This window comes from Coffea eugenioides, chromosome 2, assembly GCF_003713205.1.
Source record: "Coffea eugenioides isolate CCC68of chromosome 2, Ceug_1.0, whole genome shotgun sequence".
NCBI lineage: Eukaryota > Viridiplantae > Streptophyta > Magnoliopsida > Gentianales > Rubiaceae > Coffea > Coffea eugenioides.
Genome location: NC_040036.1, coordinates 40132426 through 40145238, shown reverse-complemented (window position 1 = coordinate 40145238; position 12813 = coordinate 40132426). Strand labels below are relative to the sequence as shown.

The 12813-nt window shown below is 33.1% G+C and overlaps 2 protein-coding genes across 3 annotated transcripts; both read left to right on the top strand.

Annotated features, from left to right (window-relative positions):
- The first annotated feature begins 5290 nt into the window (after positions 1-5290).
- LOC113762341 (chromatin-remodeling complex subunit ies6-like) lies at positions 5291-9594 on the top strand. The gene is made up of 3 exons (XM_027305740.1): positions 5291-5482; positions 6752-6819; positions 9215-9594. Exons 1-3 carry the CDS (start codon positions 5308-5310, stop codon positions 9344-9346), a joined length of 375 nt encoding a protein of 124 aa, XP_027161541.1. The 5' UTR covers positions 5291-5307; the 3' UTR covers positions 9347-9594.
- A 1412-nt stretch (positions 9595-11006) lies between these two features.
- LOC113762718 (basic leucine zipper 23-like) lies at positions 11007-12781 on the top strand. 2 transcript variants are annotated; one of them, XM_027306284.1, is made up of 2 exons: positions 11007-11249; positions 11464-12781. In XM_027306284.1, the coding sequence occupies exon 2, from the start codon at positions 11504-11506 to the stop codon at positions 12299-12301; it is 798 nt and encodes a 265-aa protein (XP_027162085.1). In that variant the 5' UTR covers positions 11007-11249; positions 11464-11503; the 3' UTR covers positions 12302-12781. The 2 variants fall into 2 exon arrangements, with proteins under 2 accessions (XP_027162085.1, XP_027162086.1); XM_027306285.1 differs by having other exon boundaries at positions 11454-12781.
- The last annotated feature ends 32 nt before the right edge of the window (positions 12782-12813 follow it).

Below are 12813 nucleotides of genomic sequence, written 5' to 3'. Positions count from 1 at the left end.
TTGTGTAAAAGATGGAGGGTCAAAACGAAATACTAGAAAAGTTCTAAACTTAGAAGGCAATTCCTCATCTTCTTCTGGGGCAGCCAAGTTGAATTATTAGAAAATTAAAGTGTAATTAATAACATGACACTTGGCGCAATACTATTGATGGCATTGGGTTGGCATAGAAAACATGTCACCGAGGATCCCAAGTGCTGTGGCAGTCATCATCACATAACGGTTTCCAGATTCCTCTGCATTTTTTTTTTTTTTATGATTCCCATTTTTATTCATTCTCTCTGAAGAGGCAAAGGCCGTTCTCCGGTGGCTCTCACCATCTTTCTCCAGATCAAGGGGTTCACAAGTTAAAAAAATTTCAATTCAAATCGGTTGCTTTAAATTTTTTTATAAACTCATACAACTTCGGTGTAAATTTGCATTTAGTGATAATACCAAAAACAGTGGTAGGTTTTACATCAATCGATTTTTATTAGAAACCTGTTACCTTGTGACGCCTAATTTGGCTTTCTCTTTTGTTATTATTATTATTTTTATTTAGATCTATAAATCTTTGGAAGATGACAATTCACGATTGATAGATCTATCTTTTCCTTTCCTTTTTCCAAAATTTTTGAACATTTTTCCTTGAGATTTCAAATGTGTTATCACTTGATTGTTCGAGAGATGGAATTAGGGCTTTAGAGATGAAGAAAATTTAGGAAGAACAGGAATCAGCAGCCAAAAAAAAGAAAAAAAAAATCCTGGCCAGCTGGACCTGCTTTTGGAGGAGATTTGGATCAAATACCTAACCCATTTTCAGTTTAACTAGTCGGACCGACTAACTAGTACTGTCCGAGTTTAAGAATTTTTTTTTTTTTTTTGGTTAAAGAAAGTTGTGTTGGAGGATATGAAGAGACGTAAGATGAAATTTAAAGCTATTCAGGGTCTGTTTGGTTGGAAGTGAAATGTTTTCCTTGGGAAAATATTTTCCGTGGAAGTAATTTTCCATGAAAATCATTTCCCTTTCATCATTTTCAAGTGTTTGGTTAGCTTATTGAAAATATTTTCTTACTTCATTTTTCTGGTGTGTTTGTTTAACTTTTGAAATATTTTCACTTTTATCTCTATCTTTACTTTCTACACATTATAACTACATACTTCTTCCCATGCAAAATAAGAAACTTTATCTCATTGTTTAACTTTAAAAAATCTTGGAGAAATGTATATATGAATAAAAAATATCTCCTTAAGCAATAAACAAATTGCTGGTCATTTAGTGTCAAATATCAATCACATGCAATGCTTATTGTGACATATATCTTGCACTCTCACTGCTAAAAGTTTCTCTAGAAAAGAATGTACCTATTATACATAATTAATTACTAGCATAGGATGAGCAGGATGAGTTTTTTTTTATTATTTTGAATATACTAGGGGCAGGGTTTGGTTGGGTTGGGTGGTACGGGGGAGGGAGTGTAAGGAAGAGATCTTGGGTTCGAGTCCTCCTGTTTACACTAAAAAAAAAAAAAAAAAAGAACATACTACAAGATGTTTTCAGTAAGTTTGGAACATACTACAGGCATGATGCATGCATTTCGGAAAACAACTTCAGTAAGTTTGGAAGGGAAGTTGTTTTCCATAAGATGAGTGAAAATATTTTACATAGGAAAATGTTTTCAGTAACTTTTGTGCAACCAAACACGGGAAATTAGGAAAATATTTTTCTGGAAAACATTTTCACCCGAAACAAACGGACCCTCAGTGGCATCTTTTTGTTATCGTTATCCTTGGCAAGATGGAATTTGTTTAGCCTTTCAATTTTTTTGGTAAATAAATGGTTAACATATTTAACTTCTTCGTTTATTCATTTTTTTTTTCTTTGAAAGTTCTTCGTTTATTCTTTAAAACTTGGGGGGACTAAGGGCCCGTTTGGGGTTGGCTTATGAAAAAATATTTTTTCGATAGAGTTTTTAATAAAAATATTTATCAAATGTTTAAGTGTTTCTAAATATATTATTTGGAGATATAATTCAATAAGTACTTATTATTTTGGATAATGTGTAATTTAAAATTTTTAAATGTATTTATCTCTTTATTTAGTTCATAATATAGGATAAAAGGATTAAATTTAATATTTTATTTTTAAATCACAAAAACAACTCTAAAAGCACCAAATTTGAGTTTTTTTCTAAAAGTGCTTCTAATACCAAAAAGTTTCACTCCTAATTTTATGGGATGGTTTTTATCAAACATCCTAAAAGTACTTTTAATACCTAAAAGTATTCTTTATTTTTTTTTTTTACTAAAAACACCATAACTCCAAACGGGGACTAAATATAATTCATGATATAATTAAAAGACTAAACTAAATTTAGTTCACCATCTATTATATCACTATATAACCTTTATGAACATCCCATTTAAGTTTTTCTTTTTTCCCTTACCAACTACTAAAGGTACGTTAGAAAACAATACACAATAGATTAAAAAACGAGGATTAAAAGTACTGTACCCCTGAACTTTATCCTTAATTGCATCTTACACCCTTTAACTCAATAAATAAACACTTAGGGATGGCAATGGGCACCCGCCCCGCGGAGGGCTAACGGGGAGGGGGTTGGGCGGGGGCGGGGGGAATTCCCCCCCCCCCGCCCGCTTAGAAATGGGGCGGGGGGTGGGGGTCCATCCCCCACCCCGCCACCCCGCTTTAAAAAAATAAATATATATAAAATATATATGTATATAATTATATATATAATATATAATTTAATTAGTTACAAAGTTATGATAATGATATTATTAGTTATATGTATTATATAATGTTATATATAATATAATTGATATTATTAATTATACTAATAATTATATATGTGTACTAATACAAATTATTAATTGGTTATACTAAATTTACTAATACATTTATACTAAATCCCTAATTACACTTAATACAATAATAATTTTTTCTTAAAAAAAGCACAAGCACAATAATGAATTAGTGATTGTATTTGTGTCAAAAGTGAAAACTTGACTACTTTAGTTATATTTATTTCATCATGTTGGATTGTATTCAAATAATTTTTGTTTGATTGTTTTTATCAGTTTCAATTGTAAAATTACAATGAATAATAATTTGATGATGTGTTGATATTTTAGTACTTGATTATTTGCTAAAATTTAACTATAATAAAATTATATAACAAATTTTTATTAGCCCCGCGGGGGGAGCCGGGGACGGGAGATGGGGTGGGGGTGGAGGGAATTTGTAGGCAGTGGGCCGGGGGATGGGGGAGGGGTCCCCCGCCCAAACCTCGCCCCGTTGCTATCCCTATAAACACTTTATCTCCCTGTTTTATGTTTTAGGATAAAGTGCCTTCCATATTATTTATTATTTTATTTTGTTCTTTTTTGTCCTTGTTCTTTTGTATTTTTAAAACTTTTTTCCTTTGTCTCATGTGATCAGCTACTTTGTTGTCTTTGCTATTATTATCCATATATTAGTTTTAATCTTCTTGAACTTATTTTTTATTTATTTCTATCTTTTTTTTACTTTTGTTATTTGAAATAATAATTATCATAAAGTCTATGCTATAACAAAATATATGCCACTTATGCATATAACTATTGAATAAATCTTTCCTACACTGACGGTGTATACACTATCATCGTTGGATTCATGACATGTGTGCAAAAGTTGAATTTCAAATTCAAATTTTGCATAGTTGTCATTCATCCAACGCTGATAGTGTATACATTGTCAGTATAGAAAAGATTAATCCATAACTATTTCATATATTACTTAAATCAATACGTCTAGAGTTTAGAATAAATTCATTTTTAATAACAATAGGAACAAATTCAAATCATAATAACATATTGGTTAATCAGCTATATATAAAATAAAAGTAAACAAAAATATTAATTACTTTATTATTGGGATATACTTTTAAATATTAAATAATTTAAAATTCTAATTTCCTAATACTCTTTAAATGGTCAAATTATTACTAATATACACATTTTTTTATTATGCTAGGGATATATTAATTTTTTACACTATATAGTTTATCTTGAAATTTCTAATAGTGGTAATAAATAAAGTAAGAATGAAATTGTAAGAAAAACTAATTACAATAATACGAATAGAAAACTGAAACAAAATAGTGACATAATAGAAGTAGAAAAAAAGGAAATAGCAAAAGAAGAAAAATAAGAAATAAAAGAAAGTAGTGAAAAAGGAAAAATAAAAGAATGAATGAATAAAAAATAAATAAAATAAAATAACAAGGGCACTTTTGTCTTAAAATATTAAATAGTGAGTAAAGTGCTTATTTTATGAGTTCAGGGGGCAACATGCAACTGAGGTCAAAGTGCAAGGGACATTTAACCCTAATAACAGTACATAATAGAAAAACAAAAAAAAATCATAAAATCCCATTTTTTAGTTAGATTTCGTTTTTTCTTCATATTATATTTTATATTCTATCGAGTAAGTAGCCGTTGGAACTAAAGAGAAAAGAAGAAGGATTAAAACGGGATGTTTATTCAGGGTATGCAGCGATATAATAGATGGTGTAATGTCCATTGCATTATTTTTTTAAGCTTTCAGCAGATGATGATATGTCTTTACACTTCTCTTTTTACCTGATAACAATACGCATACCCAGTGGTGTAACAAAGATTTTTAGGCAGGGGTTGAAATAATAAAAGGTGAGTTTTATTTTTACAAATATAATTTTGAAAATTATAAATTTCTCGTTAATTTTTTCCATTTCATTGCCTTACTATCCAATTGCAATTTAATAAAAAATGTTTTATACTAAATTTATCTAACAAAAGGTTCTTTATTACAAAGATAATTTTAGTAAAACACTAATAAAATTAAGTCTACAAAACATAATAAAGAAGCCATATGCCCACTATTGAATTATAATATGCATTAGTATGTTAAATTTTTATAGTAACTCACGTTTTTATCTTTTCTTTCTTATCATCCTACACAAAAAAAAAAAGGAAAAAAAATCTATCTTTCATAAATATATCACAAAATTTTACTTTAAAATGCAAAATATTTGTTACAACTATTAATTGTGTTACATATTGAAATATAATACAAATACTACATACTTTTTGTAGATCAACTAACTTAATAACCGTAAAAGAAATGTTTAGAGAAGTTAAAAAAAATTTTCCCAAGGCAAAAGTTAAAATGATGGGGGGCCAAAACAATAACCATAAATGAAAATTGACCTAAACTTGGAGGGTTCTGCCCCTGCATATATAAATCTTGAAAACCTTTATCCATGAGGGCAATTAGTTTAGTTTGTACAGATGGAGGCAGAAGTGGTTGAAGCTGAGATTGTGTTGCCGACTCACCTGAATTTCAAGAGGGTTCAGATGTATGAAAAGTACCCAAAGGGTCAAGCTAGAGGAAGGCACTGGAAACATCTCAAGCAGATCATTCAAGCTGAGAATTATCAGAACTATCCCCCTGACGAACCCAACTGTGAGTAGTTCCCAATTACTCTAATGAAGCGCTTATGTTGTTTAATTAATTGATTACCATGTTGAATTGCCCAATTCATGGGGACCTTTCAGTTTTTTATGCTCGAATTCTTGGTGATTAAGTTCTTGATTAATTGTACCGTCTTAGGATATGAGTACTCTGAGGGGATAAAAAGGGTATCTACCTTTTTAGATTTATGTGCTTTGGTGGCTGTTATTTGCGGGGGAAGTCTAGAACTGTTTATTGAACTTCCCTATTTCTTGTTTGCTTTGTTGAAAATGTTGGACGTTCATGTACAGCAAGTGTGTGTTACGAGGCCAATTTATAGGGATGGTTAAAGGGATTTGATGTTTCCTAGAAAACTACTGGCAATCAACTTATTTACAAAGAAATCCTGTACAGAGAAATTTTGATTTGCAAAATAATTGCATTAATAAAAATGATGAACTGGGAAACTGAATATGATAATTTGGCTAAATCGAAAAACCAGAGAGGAGATATTTGATCGAGCAGAGCTCATCTGGAATTACCCTGGGTTAACTGAAAGTAATGATTTTAAGACAGGGCATCTGGCTGTCTTATTGGTTAGGTTCTTGATGGTACAAGCACTGCAGGAGTGTTAAAGATGAGATCAACAAATTTCTTGATTATGTACTGATTTTAATAGCCAATAACAATAAAACAGAGTTCACAACTTCAAAATTATTGGTGAAAACAATTAAGAACCAAATCTGACTAAATTTTTTTTAGATGACACCATTTGCTGTATGCAAAAAAGAGTGTTTTATTAGAAGACAGTAGACTGTAGTCCCATTCTTCAAAAATTGATGTTGGCAGATGAGAATGAGCACAGCTAGAATTTTAGTTGTAGCTCACTTATAGCTCACTTATTTTAAGTTTTTATGTTAGAATAGCATCCATTTCATGAATTTTGTGTTGTGATTATAGTTTTTGGTTGATCTCGATTCCTGATTCCATCTCTGCAGACTCGGGTTGTATTATGCATTAAATTTTCTGCTAAAACAGATGATGACTTTTTTTTTTTTTTTTGAATGTTCCTTGTCTTATGCTTCAACAATTTTGAATTTTGAAACAACAGTGTAAACATGAACTAAGATTCTTTTTCTTTCTATTTTCTTTTATTCAAACTTCTTGTTTGTCAAGAGTCGTGATTTGTTATGCATTTTGTTTCATTTTCTTTGAGATGCATTTATTTAAATTGTTTATTAACATTTTTTGTTCCTACTGGGATTTTGGCATTTTTTCCAGATGTTAATATTGAATCACCTCCTCCAATGCATCCATGCAAAAGAATTTGTGATATAACCGGCTTTGAGGTATTAATTTTTAACTTATTTATCTGTGTTTTTTTCTATTACTTTTTGTTTCTTCCCATGTGGAAATTCTTTAGCACTGTTATGTCGTCTCTGATGACTGATATTGGCACAAGTACACGTAGAAATTAGTTTGCCTAATTTCTGAATTATGGAAATCGGTGATCATAGATCATTATTTTTGACAACTTTAACTTTGCAAAATTAAGTGATATTATCTGAAAATAGATCTTTTAGTTGCATGTAAGATTGTTTTGTAATAAGAAATCATTCCGATGCTTTTCTCTATTCTCCTTTTTGCCCTTGTCAACTTTGGCTTTGAGTGTTTTGTAAATTTCTTTCCTGTGTAAGCTTTTATCATTTGATGTTTTAGAAGAAAGTTTATGGTATCATGAAGCCGTGAAATTTTGACAATATACTTCCCAAAATGGTCACACATTGTTTGTGGTTGCCTCTATTTCCTCGTATCTAACTTTAGTTGATTGATTCTCATGGATTTGAGCGTTTTTCATTTTTCTGTATGTGACATTAACATAAGATGATTAGAATAGCATCCATTTCACTAAGATGATTAGAATAGCATCCATTTCACTAAGATGATTAGAATAGCATCCATTTTTTTTTCCCTAGTGGCACTCCTTTTGTGTGTGTGTGTGTGTTGTTTTCTAAGCACTTAAGGCAGTTAGGGAACTGTGATGGTATATTTTCTGATGTTGCTATGAAGTTTTTCTGCTTTCCTGTTCTTCTGCATCAACCAGATTTTAGATATTGATAAACTGCTGGTCAGTGTTGTCCCTTAGTGAAATTTAGTTGTCCTTGAATGTTCCTCAAATTGACATCCACTATTCCATTGCGTATCTTTGCTTCTGTAAATCTGTTTTCTAAACTGGATGACCTGATTTTGATTTCTTATCCATTGGTGTCTCAATTGTAGTTTTTTGTGTTGATCTCTTTTCAGTAGGAGGTTTTATCTCGTTACCTAGTCTTGAAAAGGAGGTAGATTATTTATTTGGAGCCCATAAAGAAGGTTACTAATCTTCTACATGGTGAACACCTAAATTTGGGGGTTTGTTCCTGTGTATAATTCCTTCTTCTCCAGAAATAGTTTGGAGTTTCTCTCTACCTACTTTTGAAATGATACCTTACAGCACTCAGTTTGCTGTTTTATACTTGCGCAAATCTGAGCTAACATCTTTCAGAAACAACCTTGCGCTACTGTAGGTAGATGATGGAGTTTTGAAGGTTGACTCTAATCCGATCCTAGGGAATATAAAAAATTGATGGTCTTCTGCGTTTGGATGTAAAACAATTTATGGGAAATGGTTTCCCATTTCTTTGGTGTTTGGTTGCATAAAATCTTGGGGTAATTTTTCCCGACAAAATGAGTTTTGCCAGATGCAATGGAAAACAACTTGCAGGGACTTACAGGGTAACTCTACCGAAGAAGCTGTTCCAGCCACCTCCTCTTCCAAAAAATGCTTACCGTCCAGGGCTCTTCCTCTTCTTCAATTTTTCCTCTGACTCCTCTCTCTGTAGCAGACAAATTAATTCCTCTCATCTCTCTTCTCTAACACGTGTCAATGGAGAAATAGAACTTCATGTGGGCCTTCACGAATTGGTGGGTGGATCTCAAACAGGCATAGATTTTGCTGGGTTGTTAGTATCTGCTGCGAATTCTTGTTAAAATATTTGTGTTAGTCTTTTTTGGTCTCAAAGTGATTTTTTGGTCTATTTTGCCAATGTGGCAAAGGCAAAAGCCAAATATTTTTCGGGTTATGTTTTTGAGCAATATTTAATGGAAAATGGAATCTGCAGTTGCTGTATGGTTTGCAAAGCAACATTTGATTGAACTTGGTGGAACCATTTGCTTTTTCATGTCAGGGCATGGAAATATTTGTAACAAATGGTTTATCTAATGAGAATAACCAAGCTTTTTGATAATGAATCCCATGCTGCATTATGAGTTATTTTACTAGGGTTATTGAGGTAAATTTTTTTGTGAGAAATTCTAATTGCAGCTTGTGGTCTCCTGAGTATCCATGTATCTAAGGATTAATTGTGGGTTACGTTAATCTTTTGCATTGTCTTAGCCATGTTCCTGGCATACAGAATTGTTGATGCACCTAGGAGTGTTCTACGTTAGATTGGCAAATGAATTGAGATTCAGTTTCAGTGGATGCTGATTTTGGTTTTAGATGGCTCTGATGTAATAGAATTAGATGCAGGTACTCTTTACCTGGTCTGAGCTGTTGTCGTACATAACTAATTCTTGTATTTAGATTCATCTGAGCTCTCATTGTAACTTCTTCATAATATAAGCATCACACACATTTGAGTTACACCCCTAACTGCTTATTCATCCATAATTTGACATGACTGCTTCCATTCTTCCTTGCAGGCACCTTACTTTGATCCAAGGACCAAGCTTCGTTATGCTAATGCAGAGGTCTTCAAGGTCATAAGATCCCTTCCTAATGATTATGTCCAGAGGTACTTGGCACTTAGAAATGCAGCAGTTGTATTGAAATAGTTGTATGATACATCTCACTTTAGGTAGGTTGTTGAATGGTAACCTGAAAAGGGTTTTTGGCTAGTACTTCTTCATCAGTTGCCTGAAATATTTGTCGGCTACAGCAGCTATGACGCTCGGTGTTGTGTTTATATCCACCCTTTCCCTGTGTGCATGATGTGCCTTCCATTGAACCCTTTATAGTTGAAGTTACCGTTGGTTTGTCGGCCAAATGTTGATAAATGCATGAGATAGCTTTTCTGATTCAAGTGCAGATTTTTCAACTAAAGTAGAATTAATACAGGTGATAAGCCAAGCAAAGCAGTAGTTCAGCAGAAAAGAATTGATTACCCACAACCTCATCAATCTGCTTGGTATATGATACATAGCTACTTGTGCCTAGTACACTACGATCTTTTGTTCCAGGATTGTACGATCATTACCGCACTGTAAATGTTCTAGGTGGGTTCTAGGTTCTTTTACTACAGTCCAGTAATCTTAAATTGCATCATCCTTTCAAAATTAGTGAGTTAAAGCAGGACCAAAACCACATACTTGCAAAGCATATTCATCAATTGATTCGCCTCTGATTGGCTTCTTACTCGAGGGCCAGCCTCATATTTCCAGGAACTTTGGAGAGCAGCTTCAAAACTAGGAATTCGCACTGGATACTATCATGAAAATATTTAATCAAAGTCACAAATTTGATTCTTGGACAAAATGTTGTTAGCTTCAACACGAACTCTAGGATGCAAAATCCTATGAGCAGAACCACTATTTCAGATTGGAAAAGCTCCTTGACCCAAAATTCTCAATTTATTCATGTGTTGGGGGTAATGATCATGAAGATTTGGAAATCTACGTGATCATTTCCCATCTGCATAGCTAAGACAAAAGTCAAAAACTGTTGAACAAAATTATGGAGCAAAAACTATATGAACGAGATACACAATATCAGTAATATCATAATTCATAGCTCTCACAGTGGCAAAATGTGCAAAAGACACAAAAACCACATTAGGATGCCCAAAAGAAAGGGAGAAAAGATACTAATGTTCATCCCAACCCCCTCCAATAGAAATTATACAAGTGTTCCACGAGATAACACACAATCATGAGGAAAATAACCAGAGAAGAAAAAAGAGCTTTAATTTTCCAGCTGACAAATTTCTCAATAAAAAGCTAATTTTTATAGTCAATTTTGCATTTCTGTAACTTGGATTTTCTAGTAAATTTATACTGCTGTGATAGCTTCAAAATGATCATCGCTTAAACTAAATTTTTAGTTTTTACGCTTACATTTCAAATTTTATGTTTAGTTGAGTTAAATTCGAGTCGGACTTAAGAATTATACTAAATACAAAATGTTATTATAATAAGTTGATTAGTTGGTGATTATAATTCGAATAAATCATTATTAATTCGAATTCAATTTGAATACATTCATTTTTCAATTTATATTAATATTAGAAGTGTGTACACTGTTTTTAACGGCAACCTTTGATTTAGGAACATCAGCTGGTTTTCGTATAGGATAAAACCTCACACAATTAACTAGGCCACGAAATTCAGTTGCCTCTAACGAGAAACAACTAGAACGTTACACTTGCCTATGAAGAAGACAAGTGTGCACTGAAAAATAAAATTAGAATTGAAAAATAATGGACCTTTGTGTTTTGACTTTTCTTATTCTACCTGGATCACCATAGATAGATGATGCCCTTTTCTGTTACTCTCTCAGCTTGTCCGACCTGACTTCAGATTCTCTTTACCACTTCCTTCAAAAGATTTTTTAGTATAGAATCTTGACTTTATCCTTGCCTCTGGGGTTGCTGTCAAGAATTTCCATCTGGGCTTTGCCTTTCTTGTTAGATAACTGATGCTTGCTTTTCTTCATTGATAAAGGGTTATTTCCTAATTAGAGGTACCTGCGAAAACCGTATGAATTCTTCTATCTTGGCTGAGCTTCTTTATCCTTGCTTTTGAAAAATGATCTATGTGAAATTCTTTATCCTTCTATCTTGCACGTCTTTTGTTTAGATACTTTCTGGTTGTGTGTTGCTCAAATTTCCAAGTTCGTTGATTTCTTGGATTTTATGAAGTTTTACTGAACTTATAAGAATTTTAGCTTTTTTCAGGTTGCCCTGCAGTTTTTGTTTGTTGAGGAAATAAGATAGGATGGATGATAGAGAGGTAGAGCTATCACACCCTGTCTTGGTTCCTAATTCTGATTCATCTAGCAGTGTTCAAGCATCAATCTCTGTGGATTCATTTCTTGATGAGTTGTTAAGAAATGCCCAAACATGTACTCACACACATACTTGCAACCCTCCTGGCCCTGATGCTGCACATACTCACACATGTTACCATACTCATACCCAAGTCATTCCATCTGAAAGAGTAGAAAATCCTAGTGAGAAAGTAGATGGTCCTTGTGATAGTAGAAAGTCAACATCAAAGACTAGGAGGTCTTCTGGAAATAGAGAAGCTGTTAGGAAATATAGGGAGAAGAAAAAGGCACAAACAGCTTACTTGGAAGAGGAAGCTAAGAAACTGAGACTGGTAAACCAGCAGTTGATTAGGAAAGTGCAAAGGCAAGCTATTCTTGAAGCAGAAATCTTGAGGCTTAGAAGCCTTTTGCTCGATGTTAGAGGGAAGATTGATACCGAATTGGGGGCTTATCCCTTACAAAAGCAGTGTACTTCAAGCACTAAAGTTAAAGAAGGGGATTCTGGGATGCAATTTTCTGGTCTGGCAATGGAGCTTCAGTGTGAGAATGATTTAACTTGCTTCCATCCTCACGGGGATTCATCCATAGAGGATGGTGGTTTTGGTGGATGTGATAAAATGGGAGCTTCATCTTGGGAAGGAAACTGCCAGTCTGCAACTGTTGCTTGTAAAGCTAATGGACCTGCAGAAAGAAATGGTATGGACTCCGTGGAAACAAGGCTTTCATCTGCATCTCAAGCAGAGTAATCAAGAGCCAAGGCAAGATCTCAATTATGACCTTCCCGATTGTCAAGTCTTATAGAACTTCTGCTTCAGTTAAATTTATGGCAGAACTATGCTTGGTTGGCTGGGGTAATACACATCTGAAGTACTGAATATTCTGAGAATATAGTCATAAATCAGGTTAACACTCTGTTCTATAGAGAAGTATGAACCTGTAGATATTTTTGTACTCGAAAGGGAAAAAAAAATGTCGTCTATAGTATATGGTATCCTCCACGTATGAGAGCACTGATTGATGTACATAAATATCTATTTCAGTAGTGCGGTTTTCAACATTTTGGTGGTTGTATAATAGCACCCCTGAGTAGCTCTCTATGTGGTGGGATTTCTGGTAGATACCAGAATACTTAATGGATGTTATCTTTTCTCTACGTTGGTGTAATTGTGATTTGATTGTATTATGCAAAGATTCTTTGATTAGGCATTTAGACACCGATTGAAATAGAAGCTCTTTTTCTTAACACTAGCAGCTTCCT